Below are 25,470 nucleotides of genomic sequence, written 5' to 3' on the forward strand. Positions count from 1 at the left end.
ATTGCAGATGGTTGCTCAACAATCACTGGTGATTCTTCTGCTACTGCTTCATCAAGGTGCATTAGATGTATTTTTTGGAGTTGTCAATGTTGTTGTCCCAATTCCAGCCTTGTGACTCATCAAACTTCACATCTCTGCTTAACATGATCCTATGAGTAAGTGGATTGAAGATTCTATAGGCTCCAGTGGAGTGATAGCCAAGCAAGATCAACTTCTCAGCCCTATCATCTAGCTTCTTCCTTTGCATCTCAGGTACATGTTTATAGCAAACAGAACCAAAGATTCTATGGTGACCAACACTTGGTTTTTGACCTGACCAAGCTTCCTCAGGTGTGACTTCACCAAGTCTTTTTGTAGGACACCTATTCAAGATGTATACTGCTGTTGAAACAGCTTCTCCCCAAAACTTCTTAGGCATTCTCTTGGTTCTTAGCATGCTCTTGGCCATGTTGAGGATGTATCTGTTTTTCCTTTCTGCAGTGCCATTGTGCTGTGGAGTGTAAGGTGCAATCACCTCATGAATCAAGCCTTCTCTAGCACAAAATGCCTTCCAATCACTTGACATATATTCTCCTCCACCATCAGTTCTCAGAGCCTTCATTTTTAGACTGCTCTGTCTCTCAACTTGAGCTTTGAAACTAAGAAAAGTATTAAAGACATCACTCTTCCTTTTGATCAAGTACACCCAAGTTTTCCTTGTGAGATCATCTATGAAAGTCACAAAGTACATGTTGCCTCCTATTGAATTCTCCTCAAAGGATCCACACACATCTGAGAATACCAACTCAAGTGGTCTTGCTGATTTGGTTGGAACATAGGTAGAGAATGAGTTCTTTGCCTGCTTGCTTGCAAGACAATCATCACACAACTCACTAGGAGTTCTAATTGATGGTAGACCTGTTACAGCTCCAATTTTACATAGGAAATCTAGACTTTTGAACTTCAAATTACCATACCTTTGGTGCCAAACCCAACTTTCTTTAGTTGTCTTGGACATCAAGCATCTGTGGTTGTTCACTTGAATCCCAATCTTGAATGTTCTATTGCTAGACAGTGGAACCTTCAAGATTAGATTCCTTTCACAATCAAATATCTTCAAATCTTGTCTACCATCATCATTGTGTACCCTCTTTCGAGCAACTGTCCAAGGCTCAACAGATTGCTCCTCATTTTTCGTACATACAGAACATTGTGAATGTATGTTGGTTTGCCATCCTTCCTTTAGATTGAAATATCACCAATCCCCTATGCCTCAATAGAGCTATGATCTGCAAATTTCACTCTACTTTTAGCAGTGCCATCAAGACTCACAAACCAATCTTTGTGACCTGTCATATGGTTGGAGCAACCTGTGTCAAGATACCAGCAATCTGTTTTGGCTTGTTCCTTCTCTGTAGTGACCATGAGCAATACTTGCTCTTCATCAGAATCGTCACCTTGAGCCATTTTTGCCTCAATTTATAATCCACCATTGCCCTGTTTGAATCTGCACTCAGTTGTATAATGGCCAAAGTTCTTACAATTGAAGCATTGTACCTTCCTCTTATCAAATCTCTTTTTATTTCTTCTAAGAGTTTGATCCTGCATACTGAATTTATGGGCTGCTGAACCATATTTTTGTCTGGTTCTTTCTTGATTCTTTACTTTGTCACTTTTCCATTTGCCTTTGAGTTTCTTTTGGAGACATCTTTGACCAGAAGATTTCTTGGAGAACTTGGCTTGGAGGGCTTGCTTAGAATCATTTTCGTGATTCCTCTCCATAATTCTCTGTTCATGTGCTTCTAATGAGCTTTGCAATTCATCAATCTTGAACACTTTAAGATCCTTTGACTCTCCTCTATAGCTACCACTATATGATCAAACCTAGGTGTTAGTGTTCTTAACACTTTTTCAACCACCAATTGATCTCTCATCACTTCACCACATCCTTTCATCAGATTTGTTATGGATCTAATTTTGGTGAAGTAGTCTGAGATTGAGTCACCTTCTTTCATTTGCACAAGCTCATACTCCCTTCTCAAGGTCTGCAACTTTACCTTCTGCACCTTCTCTGCCCCTGCATAACTTCTTTCAAGATTCTCCTAGGCTTCTTTAGTTGTCTTAGCATTGGAGATTTTTTCAAAATTAGCTTCATCTACACATTGGTGTATTAAAAACAAAGCCTTACAGTCCCTTTTCTTGCATTCTCTGAAGGTGGATATCTGGATTTCAGTATCTTCTTCACCAAGTGATTGATATCCATTCTGCACTATATCAAGAATTTCTTGATATCCAAAGAGGACCTTCATCTGCACTCTCCATCGTTCATAGTTCTTACCAACCAATGTGGGCAATGTCATTGTGAAGCCATTATTATTTGTCATGGCAATCTTGTGATTGTCCCTGGATTGAAAAAAAAGAAGCTCTAGATACCATTGTTGTGCAAATCAGAAAACAGAGGGAAGAAGAAGAAGATTGAGTGAAGTAGGGAAGTATATTATTTCAGCAAAGGCAAGGAACAAATCAATTAGTTAGATTACAAACTACACTTGCTATATATAGTTGCTCATAATTAACTGCATTATTATATTTGGAAAGTAAACTAACTATCAAAAAACTGAATTATGAATTAACATTCCGGACTGATAATGAATTGAATCAACTTAATATTTTTTTAAAACTTGGCTTGTTATTTAGCTCGACAAATTTTGTTCATGAACTAAATATGTCGAACTTGACTTGAAAAATTAAGCTCGTTAAATAAACGAGTCAAACTTGAGCTGTATACAATACTATTCATTAGGTTCATGATTGATTTATTATAAATCCTTATCGAGTTAAACTAAGCTGAGATCTAGTTCGACTCAATTCTAGTCATAGATTATTTGATACTTTGATATGCAAAGCAAAGTTTTGGAATGAGAGAAATGAGCATTTTCAATAATAAAACATACCTAGAGAAAAGATGGACTGATAAGTAGAAAATAAAAGCCCTTAATCTATTTATGCTGATTCGATCTGCTAATCATGAATGGTCAATTTCACAGGAAATGTGATCTACATTGAGAAAATCCATTTATGCTAGTCATTATCGTTTATATTCATCCTCCTTTATCATAATGCGAAAAAAATGTATTCACCAACAATGTATGAATTTTATACATTATTAATGTATTATCTATTATTTATAAAAATCATCACTAGCATTTTAAATAAATAATGAATAATATATTAATTATGTATAAATCATTACATTAATAGTACATAGATGATGTACTCTATCCTAATTTATTTCTTTTGATAAAAGCCTTCCACAATACAAACTCATAACTCAGACGAATCAATTTTATTAAGTCGTAATTGAATGAAATTGGTTAACTATATTTTTGAGGTCAATAATTTTAGTCACTGAGGGACTCTCGTCAAAGGAATATATCACAACAGAGGATAACAAAACTTTAATTTATAGACCACAAAGTCATAGTTCAAGATTTAGATGTTAGATCAATAATATACTTTCAACTTGGTTTTAGTATCATCTAAGTTAAGGGAAGTCAAAATGACATCAAATTGCAATGTAGGGAGCTTGTAAGAAGAAGATATTCTGCTGTCTGGGTGACCATTCACCAACCACAAGCTATGGAATCCTAGTTTTTAACTTTTTATCCCACTTGTACTTTTTTTTCTCTTTGCATTTTCAAAATATTTCACTAATGTGTTAGGATCATCTCCATTAATTGAGAGGCAAATGCTTCAAAAAATAAAGGAAAATATAATTTTCAATGACACTTTTATCTTTTTTGTTACGATCATATTACTAATGGGCACTTTTTATAGGCAATTAAATCCTATTGAGTACTTTTTTATTTCGATATACTTGGACTTTGCTTCACAGTCATTAATATAACTATGTTAAGACTTTCTATTATTGAGAAGCTGGGTAGAAGAGGGGTGGGATCCGTTACTAAAATGATGATGAATATCTTAGCTTAAATGATTTATTAGTATGTATTTTCCACATTCATCTGGCAATGAAATTTAGTTTGGTGATGCAAACCCTGCTTATGATATATTTGGTAAGATGAGAGGTGTTAGGAATCAAGTTTGAGTGACTTAAATCTCACACAAACAAGAGATAATGTATTAATTTTGAAATTTATAAAGTGAATAAATTCATAAACCTTATACCTTAAAGGTTTCTATCAAAATATGGTTTTAGGTTCACTTATTATGATTCATTTATAAATGATCATGTGATCAAATGTTCTCCACGGTGTTAATAAGTGGTATCATATCCCAATGTTTTTTTTGTTTGTTTGAGAGAGTATTGAAAAGGATAAATCTTGAAAAGTTATTGAAAATGAGTTTTAGTGGCCCAATGTCAGGTGAGTTAAACAGGGTTGAGCTCTTATGAGGCTGGTAGAACACTCGAAATACTTCTGCTGTTGTAAAAGCTTATATGTGCAAGCCGATTCAACCAGAAAACTAGTATAGTATAATAATTAGAACAGTAAATCTGGCCAAAACCTATTATATCAGACGTGACCGACAATTAAATTGTACTCATTATATTGGTAGATTTTCATTTAAAATTAATTTTTCTAATGAAAATAAAAGTATTTATTGTCTTCTTTAGTGAATTTAAACATTAATATTAGTATAATATATATATATATATATATATTTAATTTCACTGATATACGATTTAATAAGAGAATAAATAGTTAAATTATTATATACTGATTGGTTTGATGACCGATACAATATTGATAATAATTACTCTAACACAAATATAGGAGAGATTATTAGGAATTAAGTGAGTGTTGAGCATGATGCCATATTGAGTGGTGCATATTTTGGTATAGCACTAGCACTATTAAAAAGAATACATATATAAGGAAAAATTAATTGAGAAAGGGATACAAAAATTAAGCAAAAGCTGGTATAAAGCTCTATTATGCGGAGTAATGACAAGAGATAAACCCAAAAAAACTTAAGCCCATTTGGCCAATAGAGACATGCAACCTGCACCTAAAAGAAGTGAGATATTTGCTCCAAGTTGAAGCTTCAAATTATTCTGCAGAGTAGGGCTCATAAAATCTGCTGCTAGCAGGTCCACTAATGCCATGTAAATCAAAATTCCAGCAGAAGAAGAATTAAAAACACCTTCAACAATTAGAGCGGTTGGGCTATTCTCTTTATACACACTTGATATTCCCATTCCAATTGCGATCCCTATTGGTGTTGTTAGTGAAAAAAATGTGCCCATAATTGCTGTGGACCTGGACTCGAACTTTGCCTGCACAACAGAAAGTGTTCAATTTAGCATAAGAAGCACCTCGATACATGTAGCTATATATTGAGAATTTTGTGTTTTTTTGTATAACTAAGATATCCTCACAATTAATTCTACATGATTCTCCTTCCTAGACATGTCACTTTCAAATCTAATATTTAACCTTTGGCCTAATATGATACATGGAGATGTAGTAGGTTACACCACTAAACCAATCTTTGGCCTAGTACTATATAGGGAGATCTAGTAGGGTTTTAAACATGATATATTACCATCTAGTAGAGTTTTATACAACTAAACTAAAAGTTTGGTGGTACAAAGAGATTTTTGTCTTGTTTTGGTTTTAATGGGATTATGTCTAGTGAATTTGGTCAAATTATTAAATTTAAGTTATTGGATGAAAGATGGAATGACTTAAATGAAAAACATATTTAAAAAAAATCTAATTTATCCAAAGCCACTCATTATAAAACTGTAACTGCTATGTGAGTCATGTAATTAACATGCATAAAGCCAGAAACCAAAAAGTAAGTCTTTATTCACTAATATTACTAATTGGTGTTTTTGTCTTTCTTTCTTCATGGCGAAAAAGTTAGTTATTTTTGTTTTTTATTTATAATGATGAGGATGTTATCATCATGACGACATTTTACAAACCAATCCCAATTTTCAAAACTACAAAATATATTCACACGCAACTTCCTTTTTTCTCCTATTAGATAAATTTTGGATAATAGCAAAATACATTTAACTTTTATTTACACTAATAGAGAAACAAGTACCAAACCGATTATCATTATAGTTATGCAAGACAAGGCTACTTTAAGAGGCTTTATGGTGTCAATGAATACATGCATACAAAAAAATTGACTACAAATTACAATACCTGAGATATGCAACCACCAAGACCCAATCCTTCAAAAAATTGATGGAAAGACAAGGCCACCAGGAGAGGCTTTATGGTATCAATGCTAGTTGCAGTACCCAAAGATATTCCAATGATAACCGAATGAACCACAATTCCTATCTCCAACACCTAAACATAAACTAGTGAAGATTATCTTCAGTACTAGATAAACAAGTATATCAAAAAAATAATATGAAAAAACATAAAAGAAGTGACATTTTTATCCATTAAAAATAATGATAATTAAGATACTTTACCATTCAATGTAAATATAAAAACAACAATTTGCCTATTCATTACTGGACCAGATTCTTTTCCAACACAAACCAATCCAAACTGAACATTAATTAATAAGGCAAACAGTTCTAGACTTAACGAATAATGTTAATACATCATGCTTCCGTCAGCTTTATTCTCGTAAGCAGAAAGACTATTTCAATAACTCATACTTATGAATTATGATCTATAGGACATTAAATATCAATCTTACTGCTGCGTCAAACAAAATTCAATAAATAATGTCATGAGAAAAAACACCAACAATTCATTGATCTTACCTGTGAAATGATACGTTTCCTAATTAATTCAGATGAAATTGAATCCTCAGAAGAATTAACTGATCCATGAGAATGTCCATGAGTTGCATGTGTATGAACATGCATATGACCAACATGTTCTTCTCCAATTTCTTCATCAATAGGAAATTGCTTTGAATTTTTAAAATGTTGCCTTTGGTAATACCCAGTTGCTAATGAATCAACCATCAATGTTACTATAGATGACAACATAGCAACAAAACCAGTAAATGGAAATTTCCCCCATGGATTTTCCTTCAAGCAAGGTGAAGTTAAGCTTTCAAATGCTTCAGGTAATATATGAATGAACCCTGTTGCTAGAATCACACCAGCTGCAAAAGCCTTAACCATGAAAAATATATCATTTTGAGGGTCTAAAGTTGGTATTTTTTTGCTCAATAGAGGAAGACTCACACCAAGAGCGCCAGCAACAAGAACAGAAGCAATTGAAGCAATTTTGTAATGAAGAGCTTCATTTGGGTCACTTAATTTAGCTTCTTCTATGTCACATAATAAGGAGTTACCTGAAACCCTAGTTGAGAAGAGAAAGACATAGATAAAGACCATGTTTAAGATAGTAAAGGGACATGTTTGAAAGTTCATCATTTTCTTGGGAATTGGAACAAAGAAAGACTGGGAAAGAGGAACTATTAGTACTTGGTTTCAATGAGTCATTTAGAATTGTTTTTAAGGCTGTTTGTTATATACTAAGGGAAAAAGTTGGCGTATTAAATATGTTGATAGGATCAAAGATTGGTCTTATATAAAAGATTAAATAATAGAAAATAGAAGTCACTATTAGAGGCTGAAAATTTGAGCATCTTAAACAGTGAACAACACCATACAAAATGTAATTGTGGTCAATCACCTCACGTACTTGATTCACTTTCAAGGACAAAGCATGTGATTTGTTGTAAGAGGTAGGAATTGCTCATTCTTCATATTGTTTCAGGAAAAATGTAAGAATTTTATTTTTACATAGCTATAGTTGGGTTTCTATATTATTTTAATGAGTATGAAAATCTCTATTTGAAAGTCTTGGATTCAAATATTATAATAGATAAGGTTTGATAAGTAACAGATATATAATTTTTTTTTTCTCCCCTAACTATAAAAAACTTTACTTACAAAAATATATTTGAAATGCTTGCTACATTTGAGGCGTCCTTAAGAGTATTAGATTAATGGATGGGTAGATTAATCTATGAATTCGACATACATAAATGTTGCTATTGAACTACATATTAAAATATGAAATCAGAAATTTGGTCTATATAAAATATCTTAATTGAATTAATTTATATTCTAAAAAACTTAAGAAAGTAGGAAAACCAGTCATCAGAAACATAATAGTAAGCCTCCAATAGATTAAATAAACATAACACTACTTAGTTTCTTAACAGTTTTTTCCTTACAAATTAACGTTGACTTAAATCTATTAGGGACTTATGGTAAAAATATATATTTAAGAGCATATTATTTCTATAGCCTAACTTCTTTGATGGGGAGGAGAGAAAGATATAGTTGTCTAAGTTTGAATTCAAGTGTATATACTTCATGTTTTGAAATCTTGAAGTAGCTCATGGGGACATATTAAGACATTAGAATCATTGAAATAATAAAATTATAATGGAAATTAGATAGTGGAATAAGATATATATTCTTACTTTATTCAAGTAATTCACATGGTCATAGGAGACAATATTTTTCATCCACATTTAGGCTCTTAGCGCATCCAATATTTACAACAATTCAACCATCACTAATTTAGTCTTTATTTTCTACACCTACACATATTTCTAAGAAAAAAATATTACTTCCTACATTCTATATCTTTTGTTGTTTTACATTTTTCTTTTAGGACTATTGTTGTTTTACAAATTTAAGGCTTCGTGAATTGTTTTTTTCCAATTTTATCCTCATTTAATTATTATATTTGTCATCCTTTTATTAATTAATTTTACTCTCTAATCTTTATTCTATCTTAAGAAGTGATATGTGTATTTTAGTATAAAAAAATAAGATATTTCTTGTTGACTTTTTCATTCGTGTACATTAACCTCATACAACAACAAGAAATGAATGAAGTGTCATTTAGTGTTATAAATGTATCGGTGTGTGAGTGAGAGACTTATGTTCTTATCCTTGATATCTTAATTGTGTCAGGATATGGTAATATGGTAGACCTAATATCATGGAGATTAATATTGGTTAGAGATATTAATATGTACTACAAAAAAATATTTTTAAGGGTTTAAATCTTTTTTTATTCTTAAATTATAAAATTATAAAAACTTAAAAATATCATTTTCTTCTTACACTTCGATACTAGATAATCTAGTACTAAAAAGAATCATAAACTACATCTTAGACCACCAAAAGACCATATTACAACTAATAAACTCTATTGTCCGTCTATATATCAAAGTCAAACTATTATTTTATATTATAGTCATGATATTGTGATTTTTTAAGTCCCCCAACAACATCGTAACCATGATGTATATATATCAGTATTTTTTTTTTGCAATTACAATAAATATAACTGTAACAATAATTTAAAATACAATTGCAGCCATCACCCAAATTACGGACTCTATCCAGCAACCATTGCATTTCCTCAATATCAATACTAGACTAAATTGTCATACTAAATGTTTCAATTTTTTCTTTAATATTTTTAATTCAATAAAAGAATTACAACACTTGTTGAAACTCGAATGAAAAAGCAAAACCATTCTATGGCACTAGAGTCCTGTTGAAATTATGAAATGAAGTGAAAAGATAGAGTCGTAAAAGCAAAAATGAGGTAATGGAATAGAAGGACGTGTACCCATAATTGGAAAAGATGTCTCAGCTATGAAAAAGTATGAAGACTAATTTACATGCAATTGTGTGAACATTATGTTGTCATGCAAATCTCTTAACCGATTCAATTTGGATTTAATATGTATACACTGACAGTATAAGTGTTTTTTACACTGTCAGTAAATCATCCATTATTGATTTGTTAACCATCATTGATTCTTAAATAAAAGTAATACAAATCAATGATGAATAATGTACTGTGTAAAAAACTTTACACTGTCAATATACAAATTTTAAACTCATTCTATTTACCAAAGATTGATTCATTATGTGTCTTAGTTTGGTTAATATGTCGATATTATGTCTTAACTTCTCCAACATCTTACACCTTACACCCATTTTATAAAGCCTCTTCAATTGATTTTAATAACTTAACTGAAAGATAAAGCATGTCTTTTTTTGGGTAGCTACATAAAAAGTTATCATAGCCATGCTTTTTTCCATTTTTATAATCACACTAAATTGATGTCTTTCTCTTGCAATTTCTTTAGTGGAGTCCATTAAGTTCACTCTTTTTGTGGTTTGATTTTTTTGTTTTTTAACAAATTATTAGTTTTGAGAAGTGACATGTTTAATTGTGACATGACATTTAAATTATTCAAGTTTAAAGTTTATTTTTCATAAAAAAAATGTACACACTTGATAATGTAAGAATTTTTTATATTGTTATTAAATTATTCAACATTTATATTAAAACATTATTAATTTTTAAATATAAGTAATACAAATAAATATCGTAGATAATGTATTACTCTTGTATAACTCTTTATTTTTTAGTTCTTTAATGATGTTGATATTTATTAGCAATATTGTTGATATTTATTAGCAATATTGTTGATATTTAATAGTGACATAAGGGCGTTAATTTATTTAGTACTCTACTTCGAAACTTTGGAGTAATTATTTGTAAATATTCTGTTTATTCTTGCATTTTTATCCTCTAATGCAGGGATGGAACTCAAGTTGAAGAACATAAATGAGATGAAAATGGTGGATTTGCTCTCTCTTAAATTGGAGTACCACTCTTCCTCTCTTCTGCAAAAATGATTGATTCACAACTTCCCCAACCTGAAAAAAGTATTATGAAATGGGCCGTCAGTTTTTTAATTGAATTATTCAAACAAGTTTAGTGTCACTTATAATTTATAATTTTTTTGACATTACAATTTAGTCCCTGAGAATTATAAATACTAGAAATTGGTCTCTGAGGCATTCAATCCCCAAACATGAATAAAATTCCCAATCAGAAACTAATATGTACTCTTTTTTTATATATTACTAAAAGTATATCCTCTTTATATTACTAAAAGTATATCCCCACATTAATATGTACCTCTGCTCTTAATCTTGGAGGGCAATTTATATTCATCAGAAAATTTTGATGGACCTAAATTGTTGCTCAGATTTATATCAAGAGTAAAATTCATTCTGATCTCTCAATTTTGTTTAACTGAAAAATTAGAAATTTCAAAATATTCTAAAAGATCTCAAGTGTCGATTAAAATTGTCTATGGATCAAAGTAAATATTCAACCTTATGGGCAAGAATTAGATTTGGGTGGAGCAGAGATATAGTGTCGACATATTAACCTGGCAACAAGTTTATGGGCAAAGTTCATTGGTTAAAGGGTTTGCATGACAACATAAATAATTAAATATCATGTTCATCAAAAGTTAAAGTAGCATATTACTTTAGTATTTTTATTTTTTAAGGTTTTGCATATATTAAAAAGTAATTAATAAAGATACAGAAATTAAGTAAAAAAAAGACAATATAATAATTAAAAACACGATATAGTTGAAAGTTTGCAGAGCTCCCTCTAGGCATGTTGAAAAACAAAAACATATTGCTAAAATTGAATAATCATCCTTTGAATAATATAAAAAGATAAGAACATCAAAAGAAGTATATAGTGTAAGTTTGTTAATTTTAAATAAATAGGTTTTTTATTATCAATTAGTAGCATGTGTATGTTGTCAATACACACCCTTTTACCAATGCACTCTTCCCCAGACTAGTTATTTTTTATCTTACTTTGGTTAATATGCGGACATTCACATCATATTATGTATTGAATTGAGATACTAACATGTTGCACAAACAAATGTTTAAGGATTTAGATTTTTATTTATTTTAAAATTCAAAAATTAAAAGTAATCACAAAATCATATTGTTTCCGAGTTTCCATTATTTAAGAGGAGTTAATTTGGTAGATATTATGTCTTTGTTTCTCCTACGTCTCTTATATTCCTAAATAATATTTTCCAATATAAATTATAAAGCTTGTTATGTTGTTTTGGAGAAATTAATATATGATCCTAATGAATGTTTCAAGGTCCATAATTATTATTGATGTTAGATAATATAAGTTATTTAAAGTAATTGATGTTTTTTTGCCCATAACGGTGTAGATCAGGATTTGGTATACGGTTTGAAAGGTTGGCAAGTAGCAACATCATGGACAGGTTTGACGCATTTGTCCCTGATGGTTTTCAAATTGTGTCACAGTTGGATCAGCAAGAATGACATTATCTTCACTAAAACAATGGACCTTAGATGAAGTTCTTAGGAGAGTTATGTTGGAGCATCGATTGTACTTAGATGTTGTTAGATTGTAATTTCATCAATTGGACTTTATCTTATTTTTATGATTTTTTAGCTAGTACTTTTCTATTTTAATGGATTATATTTAGGCTAAATTTACTCAATTAGGGTATGATTTGTTGATATTTCACTTTTATATTAGAAACTATTCTAGTTAGAGTTATGTGAGCAACTTTGTAACACCTTATTTGTAGGGGCGGTGCTATGTGTTAGTGAGGGTGTACACCCTCAATTTTTTTAAAGTATTCATATTACTTATAAATTTTATAAGTTTTAACCAGTGTTATTAAACTCTGATGAGTAAATGATTTAGTCAAGATACTGGGTCAATGAGTCATTGGTCTAATCAGTAAGTCAATAGTTGGATCGTTTACATTAAAATTCTAAAAATTAATGATATTATATAATAATATTTAATAATTGTATATTCAAAATTTAAAACAGTAGTATACCTAATTAAACAAGTTGACAACATCATCAAATAACATATAAACTATGTTTTAAATACAACAAAAAACGTACAATAAATTTAAAATTTATTTAAAAAACAAAGATTTAGTTATAATGTAAGATAACAAGTGACAAACATAATTACATATAAATTAAAGATGCTACTTTTTCAGCTAAAAATGATATCGATATGGTTGTTTTTTTATTTTAATTGACTAGGTCGGTTCGACCGGGTCCGACCATCTGAGTCATCACTTTCAGGCTTAAACTAAGTGAGTTAACCTAATTTTGATACAAAACCGGTTAGATGAAAGGCTCGGACCGACTAGATTGCCGGTTCACAGTTGAACCGATCAGACTGGCCGGTTCGAGCCGAGTATTATAACACTGGTTCCAACTTTATTACTTTTGTAAACAATATGACATGCCTCGTGAAAAAGAAATATTCCTTATCGTGCTGAATTATTTTATAATAGTATGAATATGCAATTTAAGAAACTTTATGATAATTTTCCAAAGTAATACTCAACTGCTTCTTTGTATGTCTTGTTTGAGTCTAGCTGATTTTTTTCTCTGGTTTTGATATCACAAAGCTGATTAAATTTGCAAAATTTTATCCACATGTTTTTTGTTCATTTGATTTGGTGATGTTTAATAATCAACTTAAGACTTACATCATTGATTTGCATAACAATGTTGAATTTAATTCTTTAAAATGAGTCAATAATCTTTTAGATAAGTTTTTTAAAAATAGATTGTTTACACATTAGTTTAGCTTATTTTGAAGTTAACAATACACTTATAGAAATAGTTTTTTCAACTGTGAAGTTTTAAAAAATAGATTTTATAATCAAATGAGAGATACATTGATGACTGATTGTCTAGTGACTTATATTTAGTGAAAAGTATTCAACAACATTCTTAATGAATTAATTATTCAACAATTTCAAAATGTAAAGTCATATAAAGATTAATTATCAAATATACAATTTATGCGATTAAATATATTTAAATTTTGTAATTTTACCATTAATATTTTTATCTTGATAATATTTATTATTTAATTTTTGTCATATCTTACGCATCATGTCTCTAGGTTGTAGATGGAATAAATTTTGATATATGTTTTAAATTATCTAGAACGATATGAACTGATAAATCAGAAATATTATGAATTAATGGTTTAAGTTGTATTATTATTTTATGTTCAATTGAACGTGAGGTCCTTTTTTTCCGCATTCATATTGTGATAAGGCTATGCATTGTCTATTATATTTCCTAATATCCTTAAAATTCTTAACTTTACACTAATGAAAGAAAATAAATTATATTTCTTCTTTCCCAAAGATTGTTAAAAAATGTAGGAAAAAAATAATTTGAGGACACAACAGATATGCAATATTTACAAGGCACTAATCAATATGTTGTAGATAAAAGTGGCGAGAAATAATAAGATATAGTTTTAAATTAGATCAAGATAAGCCATTGAAAGTTTCAAACTAAAAATGAGTGGTCCGCAAAATGAGCATAAACTTTTTAAAATAGATGAAGAATAATCCATTGAAAATAAAATAAAAAGGTGGAAAGAAATCCAACCACTCCTAAATGGGTATTTTTTATCACAACTTTTGTCCCAATTTGTATCATTTCATGTTATCCCTTGTGATTAGTAGAAAAAATAATTAATTATTAAATTTTTAATTTAAATATATTTTTCTTAATTAATCATATTAAGTGTCATATGGAGTAACACACTTTTAGCACTTTTTGGGATAAAAGATATACTCATTTTTCATAGGAGTGAGTAGAATTCGATCATACTCGTCCATCATGTTAGCCCATTGTGGTCAAGTCCAAATATGATTAGGATTCATATGGTATTTAAGATTGAATTAACTTTGGATCTAGGCTTAGATTCGAGTTCAGAAAAATAATTCGACCAACATTTAGGGTCTTAAGCGACAAAGCTTAACCACCCATGCTCATCCCAAGTTTTTCATATCTATACAAAAACAATAATCATAAAATAATCATTACAACTAGATTTAAATAAATCTAGCCATCAAATTTGCTATTTGGATAAACATCTACATATTCAGCATAGTTTATCAAATAGGAAATCTAGGTTCTATATTTACTGTTTTTCCCCCTTATATAAGTATATTAAACACTTAGAATTGAAATAATATATTGAATAATTGGAATAAAAAATTCTGAATGTTGAATAAAGATCTTCTCTATTAATGGAGAGACAAATACTTGATTTTGCATGTGTTTTTAGTGACAAGAGTATTATTTTATTATATATAAAAGGATAAAAATATCTTATATATTATTATTTTCTTTGTTTTTTATAGTACTTATCTCTCCATTAATGGAGAGGTACTCCTCCTGAATATATGCTTTGAAGTCATCTCACCAATGTATTTCATAACTCTCAAGTATTCTATTTCCCTTCACGATTAAAACTCAACTGCAAACAGACCTCAAAGTCTTAATTTTTGGGAAGGAAATGAAAGACTTCATATTTATCTCACCAATGTAATTCATGGCTCTGAAACCTTCTATTTCACTTCTTTTTTCTTCAAAACTTAACCCACAAACAAACCCTTTGACACCAACCAGCAATTTTTTAATGACAAAAACAAGTTATGCCACTTATCAACATCTTCATGCCAATTATTTTCTGCATTAGTTGTGTGCCCAGCATTTATTTGGGAAGCAATATAGCTGCTCTTTCTGTTGCTCACAGCATTTATCCCATGGGCAAATAGTTAATAGTGAAATAAGAGAAAACAAAAGAAAGATGGGCAATTTCCAAATATTCATATGAAAATTATCTCAAGGGAATTCCATGAACCATTTTCAGAGGAATGTTCAATGAAGCTTCCATGAAACCCAAAAAGAAATGTAGTGAAGTTCATGCAATGCATATAAGGAAGTTTGAAAAGTTATCATGAAAAGACTTTAAAAAAAAGCAATGTTCTTAAGTCATAAAAGTGAGTATAAATCATAATTCAAAGATCACTTGCACTCCATTTTCCATTATAAAGTGCTGCCACAATTACATTTTACTTCTTGGTAAAGATGAGTTTCTGCTTTTTCTATGTTCTATCAGAAACTCACATGCTCACTCAGCTATGTGTTGCAAAGTAAAAAGTTTAAACCTTTTTGGATGTAAATCAACCGATCAATCTATGTTCTTAGAATATCTCAAGTGATACAGGAACAAACTATAACACATATTGCAGAAAAGTGGATACATTATAGATTATATAGTTTCTGTATAACTTATGTCTAATTCATTGGCTGTCAAATCATAACAGCAAATATGAAGAGTTCTTATTCAACAAGTTCATATTATTAACTAGAGCAAGGGCACATATCATGTGAAAATGAAACCAGGACTACATGTATCTGACCAACAATAATCCAAAAGAAATGGGAAATGGGTATAGATTTCTACAAGACAAGTATGGTGTATTATCATTTCTCGGTCAACTTCTCTAAGGGTCCGTTTACAAGTTGAGTTTTGGAGGGGAAATAAGGGAAATGGAAGGCTTTAGAGCCATGAAATACACTTGCGAGATGGCTCTAAAGCCTCCTCTTTCCCTTCTTTCCCCTCCAAAGTCCAACTCGCAAACAGGCCTTAAAGAATAAATTATTACTCGAGGAAATCATCACCAAGTCATATAAGCTGAGTTTCAAACATTTGAATTCAAATTGGCTATAGAAAACCAATATAAAGAATAGAAATTACTATGTTCAGACTACAGAACAAGTCTTGAAAACAATATAGAATGATCCCTTTAAATTTAAACAAGTTTGTATCTGGTACAGTAATTTCATCACAATTTTTTTTTTGGCAAGATTCAATTCTATCAGAGTGAACAAAATCTAAATTATTAAATAAAAACTTACTTTAGAAGATTATTGCAACTTGGACACAGATATATCATATATGGTTATATGTATAAGCTCACCAAACATAGAAATCTTCATTTCCTCAACATAAGAGTGAGCAAGTTGGACTCTTCTGCATCTGTGCCTATCTATATACACTCTGTCTTTGAAGTAAAACCAATGTATGCCATGGAGCAAATTCATATTACCTAAACTATTACACTATTGTACACATGAGTGTCGACGTATGAAACAGTTCAATAAGTGATCGCTATGAACATGTAGCTAGACCTTCTTGCAGTAGCGTACTCCCTTCTTGATCCAATGTCTCCCGAACTGCCTTGTAAAAAGCTATCCATGAAGAAGAAGAGTAAGCATCGATGGGACCCCACAAAAATGTCGGGTTTGGACTTGCGGGGCATGCGGTAACCAAATCCAAAACAGAAACTTGTTTGATATTCTGTGGAAAATTGAATGCCAAGTTATCAACTTTGTGTTCATAAATTTTGCCATTTCTGTCCAATTTATACCTTGAGGTGCCCTGAAATTCTCCTTTAGCCTCCCAAGGAACACGCGGTATGCCCCTAAGGTTCCACCTTATCAATATAACATTCTCTGAAGGCTGCCACACCCTATACACATCAAGAGCAACCTCACGGAACAAGATTTTCCCATGAAATCTCAATGCCCAGAAGATCAATTTGTACTTTTCAATCCCAGTAAATGTGTTCAAAGGATCCTTAAATGTTATATCATCCCTGCAAATAATCAAATTCTAATTAAAAAAATATTTAACGGTAATCTGTTTTATAAACCAAGACTCAATTGTAGCACAACCAAAAATTTACAGGGTCAACCTCTCATACATCAACCACAGTTTTAAAGCGCAATTTAAGGTTCCATCTCAAAACCAATTGGCTATGAGAGGAATAATCCAACATGTAATTAAATTATTGCCGAGACAATGAGGTAGGCGATGTGAGACTTACTTCTCAACCAACTCCCATATGCCCCCTTTATGGAAGCCTGCTGGAGCAGGCAATGGGTTACCATTGACCCAATAGGAAAGGGCATCTTTTAGTCCATGACAACCACAGGAAAGTTGAACTATGGGTTGAGCAATTGCGGTTCTATCTCGTGCATTTTCCTACAATTGTGATTTTTCCACAATTCGACCCTATCGGCTGCATTTTCTCCACAATTGCATTAAACACGACATAATCACAATTGAGTTGATGGTGTTACACTTAAGGTAATTCATACATTTTAAATGATGGGTATCAAAACTAATCTCTTAAGAAATCCTTAAGACTTCAAAAAGAAAAACTAAAAACATATAAAACAATTCATAGAAGTGAATTTGCAGACATGACTAGATAAAGTGATAGAATTACCTATAAATGTCATAATTGAGGTCCTTAATGAAGATCAAAGGCATGTCCTCACGAAGTGTTCTAACAGCAAGACCAAGATTAACATAGAACTCATCCTTTGGCTGCTTTTGCATATCTTGAGTACTTAGTGGTGTGTTAACTTGTGCAATGGAAGAAGTGAAAGATATAGGAAACTGAGAAATGGGTTTTGAAAGTGAGAGATTTTGGTGAAGGTATTGTTGTTTGTCTTTGTTGGATTTGGATTGAGATAAGAGAGAAGGTTGAATCTTTGGTAGAAGAAAAGCCATAATCTTTAATGCTCTCAAATGGTTTCTTTCTAAAGATATTACCTTTTCATTCCAGAGAGAGAAAGATATGTGTTATGTTTTGTGTTGTGAGGAAAATTGAGGTTGTTGTTAACTTTTGTTATTCATGTTTGAGTGGCTTTGAACATGGCCATGGAATAGGATCTATGGACACAAATATTTTCAATTTTGCAAGTTGCCCCTTGCATTCTTATCATATATTTTTTCTTCTTGGCTAGGGGAAAGGAATTTTGTGGAATCTAAATGGAATATAAAATAAAAAAGATAATTATTCAAACTATGGAATAGGTTTGCACATTAAAATTACAAAGATTATTATACACGTTTTAATATATTTTTAGATTAGTTAAGATTTTGATATATTTTATTAGCCAAACTTCATTGATAATTTAATATAGGTGTACTATAAATAATTTTGATAGAGTTATACAGATCATTTATGTGTATTATTTTTTAAAAAGTTAATAATAATTAAATATAAATGATGAATAATATAATAATGATAATAACAATGCATAAAACTCATATATTGTTACTGCATACATTTTTGCTCTCATATTATGACGTAGTTATTCTACCACGTTCAAAAAAAATGTAACTATTATGGTAAGTGAAAAAAAAAATGTAACTATTATGACGATGCAGGGATAAATCACAATGTAAAAGTTTTGAAAAAATATTAGTTTTCAATTTTCATGGTGGCTAATAGATTTACTTGTTTTTAAGGTTAATTAAATCTACACATGATAAACATAGAATAGTATCTACTATTAAATTTCTTAAGTGTGGGCTATATAACAAGAGAAGAAAGGTATCATTTCTTTGTCCAAAATCTTTCCATCAACTTCTGTGAGATTTCATCTCAAGTTTTTATATTCACGTCCAAAGTACTTTCTAGGATATAAGATATGTTTTCGATGATTACATCATCACCTTGTGCGTATAAAAACTATGGTTATGCAGTTTATTTAAGTTAGTCATCACTTTTTATATTATTATTTACATAATCTTATTTAAGATGAATCTGACATTTAACAAGTGATAAGAAATGGGTAAAGGAAAGAATCTACTATATATTAAGTCAACTCTTGTTTCTTCATAAATAATTTGCTTTAGAATCCAAACTCTGATTAAAGCTTGGCCTAAAATGTTAATTTCATTCTTAAAGCTTGAAACTTAGGTAGTAGGTTCTTATTCTTATTTGAAGAATTAAGAATTAGTTTTTCCACCTATTTAATAGAAGGTGGAAAATTTCTTCTTCTTCCCATTAATTTTGATGATAACTTTGTGCTTAGAAACTTGAATAATCTTCTATGTTCAATGTCATAAAGATCAACAACTCACCAACAAATGATGCTTGTAGTGTTTGAAGCACAAATTTCTCTTCAAGTAGTGTTCACATGAGTGAATGTTTATCCTAACAACATAATATTCTGCCTCTAGCTAGTTTCCTCTATCTTTTTTGCTTGAAAAGTAAATATTGAGCTCAATATTTCAAGAAAAACGTGATTATGAGAAGGGTCAAATGCAAACACTAACAATAACTACTTATTCTTAAAGAGAGAAAAAAAAGCAAATATTATTCAAAGAGTAAGAGACTAAGAGTTTCAATTAGTCCGGACTCTAGTTGGGAGTAATGAAAGGGGCAAAATTCTCTATCAAATATTTAATGCAACTAAATTAAGACTCAAATATAGTATAAATAAACATACATTTGATGACTTTTTGCCTTTTCCTAGTCTAAAACTCCAACTTAGGCTACAGGAAAAAGATTGATGCTAATATCTTGAGGTAAAGACAAAATTATGAAAAATTTTAGGAATGTAAGTTTGGCAAAATAGAAAGGTTGTTACTTAGTAACCATGAGTTCACAAATTCAAATCATGAAAATAAATTATTTGTTTGTGAAGTAAAACTGTGTACATCTATCCTTCTCAAAACTTCACTAAATAAGAATATTGTGCAGTCTCTTTTTTTATATGTGATATAATTGACATCATGGGTGGACTGACTCCGGTTTCATGGTGTTATGGATACAATGATTGGTGCATAATTTGCAAATGCTTGTTTGGATAAGGTTCATAGAAATGAAAATGAAATGCACTGCAGCCTCGAAGAGAGAAAATAATACAAGGATGGTCCTCCCAAAAATGAATTCTAAAGTGGATATTCTTCTAAGGTTCGGACATAGCCAAGATCCAATACTAAGAGTAAGAGGGCATATTCATTTTTTGGATACCATTTAGTTATAATCTTTTTTCCACCTATAGGTGTAAGGGCAAATTTAATGACGGCCAAGGGAGATTGTATGAACTAAGAAATATAATTTATGATTACAAGTGTAACATGACTTTTATGTGTCTATTAAATCAAGAAGATATTGATTTTGGTAAGTGAATTCGAGTTTATCAATTTATTGCAACAAACAAAATAATGTGATTACATTATAAAAATTTGATGAAAAATTCAACACAATGATAAAGAAATCTCTAACAGATTATATGCGGCGGATAATAATTTCTTCAACTTCCAAAAATTTATGAGGAGTAATAACAAATAATGCAATAACTAAGAACACACAAGGGACACCAGAATTTTAACGTGGAAAACATTCTCAATGTGAGAAGTAAAAACCATGGGCGCAAGTCAGTCAATCAAGTTCCACTATGATCAAAATAGGAATACAAGAGTGTCTCTAAAATACAGCAAAAATATGCTCAACAATACAACATACAATAGAACAAAAAGATTGAAAATGAGAACACAAAGTTCCAGAAAAAATAGATATTGTTTAGCTTGTTTTCTACCACATCAGATGACTTCTCACCAATCTAACAGTTTGGAATGAAGTACCAGAAGCTATGAACCCACTGTCCAAATTTCAGTCCGATCTAACGGTGAACGAAGACGCAGTCGCAAATCTCCTACAACTGCTATGAGTTCCTGCGGGTTGAGTTCTTTCAACTTCTCTGTCACTTTTCTATTGTCTCTTTTTGCCTACTCTAACTTCACACCCTTGTCTCATTTGACCCTTATCAATTAGATTAAGTGGGACAAGTGGACTTTGCTCAATTGGGTCTTTCTCTACATAGGAAGGGAGCCCAAACCCAACAAATCTCACCCTCACAACTATGTCGAGAGAATCGTCAAACTGACGATCTCACAATAAGTTTCAAAGTTTCACCTTGTTAAGGCCTTAGTCATCATATAAACATCATTATCATCTGTATGAACCTTAGCCAATTCCAACAACCTAGCATCCAAAGCATCACATATGCAATGATACCTCACATCAATGTGCTTGGACCTAGAATGAAAAGTTGAACTCTTCCCAAGATGAATTGCACTTTGCCTATCGCAAAATAACAAATATTTGTCTTGGACAAAACAAGCTTCTGCAAGAATTTCTTCACTCAAAGCAACTCCTTGCATGCTTCTGTAATGGCAACAAACTCTGCCTCAGTAGTAGACAATGCAACACACTTTTGCAACCTAGATTGTCATGCTACAGCTCCCCCTGCAAACTTAATCAAGTAACTTGAAGTGGACTTACTCAAATCAATGTCTCCAGCCATATTAGCATCAGTATAGCCCACAAGAGTAGGATTATCACCTCCGAAATAAAGCCTCAAACTAGTAGTACCACAATGATACCTTAAAAACCATTTTTTACAACATTTCAATGCTCTCTACCTGAATTTTAGAGAAATCTACAAATTATACCAACAACATGTGTAATATCTGGTCTTGTATACATCATTGCATACATCAAACTTCCCACAATAGATGCATAAGGAATCTGTGACATATCTGATTTTTTAGCTTCATTTGAAGGATATTGTTTAGTACTCAACTTAAAATGAGTAGCAAGAGGAGTGCTTATTGCCTTAGCATTTTCCATCTAAAACTTCTGTAACACTCTCTTAATATAGTGTTCCTATGATAACCAAAGTTTCTTCTCTTGCCTATATCGTATGATTCTTATACCAAGAATCTACTTAGCAGCTCCCAGGTCTTTCATGGCAAATGACATGCCTAATTGCTTCTCTAACCTGTCAATCATGGTAATATTTTTCTCAACAATAAGCATGCCATCAACATACAATAATAGGATGATGAAATCACCATCAATAAGCTTTCTAAAGAAGACACAATGATCAGAAGTAGTCTTCTTGTAGCCTTGCTCACACATAACAGACTCAAACTTCTTGTACCATTGTCGTGGAGCCTGCTTCAAAACCATATAGACTTTTTCTCAGCCTACACATAGTCTTCTTTCTCTTTAACAAGAAAACCATCAGGTTGTTTCATATAAATCTTTTCCTTCAAATCACCATGAAGGAAATCAGTTTTTACATCCATTTGTTCTACCTCCAAATCAAGAGTAACATCCAAACTTAGTATTATTCTAATGGATGACATCTTCACCACACGAGAAAAATCTCACTGAAATCAATACATTTTCTCTGTCTGAAACCTTTAACCACCAACCTTGCTTTATACCTTGGAGATGTACAATTACTTTCTTACTTCTCCCTGTAAATCCATCTTTTTTCGAAAACCTTCTTCCCTTTTGGCAATTTCACCAAATCAAAAGTGTGATTATCATGTAAGAACTTCATTTCCTCTTGCATTGCATCCAACCACTTCTTCTTTTCTTCATTCTCTATAGCCTTATGATAATATTCAGGTTCTCCTCAATCTGTCACAATAACATAGTCATGAGAAGGGTGGTGATAGATGGTTTCCTCTGCCTATTAGACATCTGAAGTTGAACTTGAGGTAGTTCAAGAGCATCACCAAGATTCTCATCTTGTGATATCTCATGTTCATCTTCACCAATATCAATTAGAAAATCTAACTCATCTCCAAGTTGTTGATCACCAACATAACACCATTTTGAATGTTATTCTCAACTGTATCCAAATCATGTATAGGCGTCCAAAATGGACCAATATCAGACAATCTACTATCTTCCTCGATTGTAGTCTTCTTCATCTTATCAATGTCTTCAATGGTTTGATCTTCCATGAACTTCACATCACGACTTATAACAACTTTTTTCTCAACAAGATCATACAACTTGTAGCCAAATTCATCTTCACCATAACCGATAAAGATGAATTGTCTTGTCTTCGCATCCAACTTGGACCTTTCATCATTTGGAACATGCACAAATGTCTTGCAAAAAAGACTCACAAATGATCATACCTGACATTCTTGCCAAACCAAATCTTGTCTGGCACCTCAGCGTTCAGAGCAACTGCAGGACTAAGATTAATAACATGCACTGTCGTATACAAAGACTCACCCAGAAATGTTTAGGTAATTTTGCTTCAGAAAGCATGCACCTAACTCTTTCAACCAAAGTTTTGTTCATCCTCTACGCTAAACCATTAAGCTGAGGAGTCTGAGGAAGAGTCTTTTCATGTATGATATTTTGCTGCTTGCAGTAAATATCAAAAGGTCCATAATACTCACCATCGTTGTCAGTACGAATGCATTTCAGCTTCTTGCCAGATGTCTCAACCAAAACATGGAATTGTTTGAACTTTTCAAGCACTTGGTCCTTTGTCTTCAAAGCATAGACTTAAAGCTTCCTTGAACAATCATCAATAAAAGTAACAAAGTAAAGTGCACCACCAAATGACTTTACCTTCAATGGACCACAAACATCAGAATGTACCAATTCAAACAACTCTGACTTCCTTGAGGGGGCTGCTTCTTAAAGGATATTCTAGTCTCCTTACCAGCCATGCAATGAGAACATTTTTCCAACTCTACATTTTTCAATCCTAAAAGTACATCTTTTTTTGCTAAACAATTCAACTCTTTTTCACTGATATGACTGAGTCTGCGGTGCCACAAAGAAGCTTCCATATTCATGACATTGACACTTTCTTTAGCAACCAAAGCTTTTGTCTAATACAGTTTAGAAATTTTCTCCCATCAGGCCACAACCAAGTTACCTATGGTGAGTTTCCATTTTCCAGAACCAAAGTGATTATCATAACCAACATCATCAAGCATCAGCACAGAGATCAAATTGAAACGAACATCTGAAACATGCTTAACTAATCTCAGCAACAACTACACTCACATGTTGGTATGCAAAAAACTATCACCAATACCAACTACCTTTGACACACCATCACTACCCATCTTCAACACGTCAAAATCACCATAAGTGTAAGATGTGAAGAACTTCTTCCTTGGTGTAACATGCAGTGTATCAACACTATCAATTATACACATACTCTCATTTGATAAAAGATTAACCGAATCACAGTCACAAATAATAATAAGATCGTCACAAATGGCAGTAGTAACACGATCATCATTACTATGATTCTTCTCGTTTTGCTTGCCCTTCTTGTCTTTGTTCTATCTTTTCCACTGAAAACAACTCTTCTGTATGTGACTTACAATAATGACATTCCACATTCTTGTATCTGAACTTGGACTTACTTCTTCCATTTTCTCTATCATTTGGTTCCTTTCTATGACTTCTCCACCAATTTTCAGTAACAAACACCTCAGAATGAGATGAAGTATCGCCTTCTTTCTCATATCCTCAATACTTCCCTTTGTACTCTCCAAATAGGCAATATCATCAGGGGCTGAATTTGTAATTGAAACTCAAAATGTTGCCCAAGAATCAGGAAGAGTATTCAATAGTCATAGTCTCAACACTTCATCATCAAACTTAATACTCATTCCCGATAATTGATCAAGGACCCATTGAAAATCATTCTAAGTGATCTGAAATAGAAGCTCTCTCCTTGTACCTCAAATTCATCAAGGAATTCAACAAGTATAATTTATTATTCCCAAATTTTGAAGTATACAATGATTCAATTTTCTTCCATAAAGATTTTGCATTTTCCTCATTAACAATGTAATTGTAGACATTGTCTTCTACATATTGCCAAATGAAACCACAAACTTTTTGATGTTGAATCTTTCATTTTTCCTTTCTAAAGTGATAGTTAGTGTTATTCAAACAAGAAAATCTCTAACAAAGTTTATTGCAGCAGATAATAATTTCTTCAACTTACGAGAATCTATGAGGAGCAATAACAAATAATGCAGTAACTAAGAACACACACAGGACACCAGAATTTTAACGTGGAAAACATTCTCTATGTGAGAAGTAAAAATCACGGGCATAATCCAGTCAATCAAGCTC

At 31.5% G+C, this 25,470-nt stretch overlaps 2 protein-coding genes across 2 annotated transcripts; both read right to left on the minus strand.

The window, feature by feature from the left end:
* Window positions 4,908-7,453, minus strand: LOC109347990 (zinc transporter 1-like). Its single transcript, XM_019588156.1, has 3 exons — window positions 6,740-7,453; window positions 6,162-6,311; window positions 4,908-5,278 (listed from the first exon to the last, which is right to left on the minus strand). The coding sequence occupies exons 1-3, from the start codon at window positions 7,361-7,363 to the stop codon at window positions 4,973-4,975; spliced, it is 1,080 nt and encodes a 359-aa protein (XP_019443701.1). The 5' UTR covers window positions 7,364-7,453; the 3' UTR covers window positions 4,908-4,972.
* Window positions 16,582-18,382, minus strand: LOC109347991. The gene is made up of 2 exons (XM_019588157.1): window positions 17,977-18,382; window positions 16,582-17,340 (listed from the first exon to the last, which is right to left on the minus strand). Exons 1-2 carry the CDS (start codon window positions 18,261-18,263, stop codon window positions 16,854-16,856), a joined length of 774 nt encoding a protein of 257 aa, XP_019443702.1. The 5' UTR covers window positions 18,264-18,382; the 3' UTR covers window positions 16,582-16,853.

Source organism: Lupinus angustifolius, chromosome LG05, assembly GCF_001865875.1.
Source record: "Lupinus angustifolius cultivar Tanjil chromosome LG05, LupAngTanjil_v1.0, whole genome shotgun sequence".
Classification (NCBI taxonomy): domain Eukaryota; kingdom Viridiplantae; phylum Streptophyta; class Magnoliopsida; order Fabales; family Fabaceae; genus Lupinus; species Lupinus angustifolius.

What these genes read in the sequence shown, in the direction of transcription:
- LOC109347990 (XM_019588156.1), bottom strand. Translation starts at nt 7,363, where the DNA reads ATGATGAACTTTCAAACATGTCCCTTTACTATCTTAAACATGGTCTTT. An exon ending in GGAAACGTATCATTTCACAG is followed by an intron (nt 6,312 to 6,739) that starts GTAAGATCAATG and finishes GTTTATGTTTAG; the next exon opens with GTGTTGGAGATAGGAATTGT. An exon ending in TTGGTGGTTGCATATCTCAG is followed by an intron (nt 5,279 to 6,161) that starts GTATTGTAATTT and finishes TCTGTTGTGCAG; the next exon opens with GCAAAGTTCGAGTCCAGGTC.
- LOC109347991 (XM_019588157.1), bottom strand. Translation starts at nt 18,263, where the DNA reads ATGGCTTTTCTTCTACCAAAGATTCAACCTTCTCTCTTATCTCAATCC. An exon ending in CTCAATTATGACATTTATAG is followed by an intron (nt 17,341 to 17,976) that starts GTAATTCTATCA and finishes GATTATTTGCAG; the next exon opens with GGATGATATAACATTTAAGG.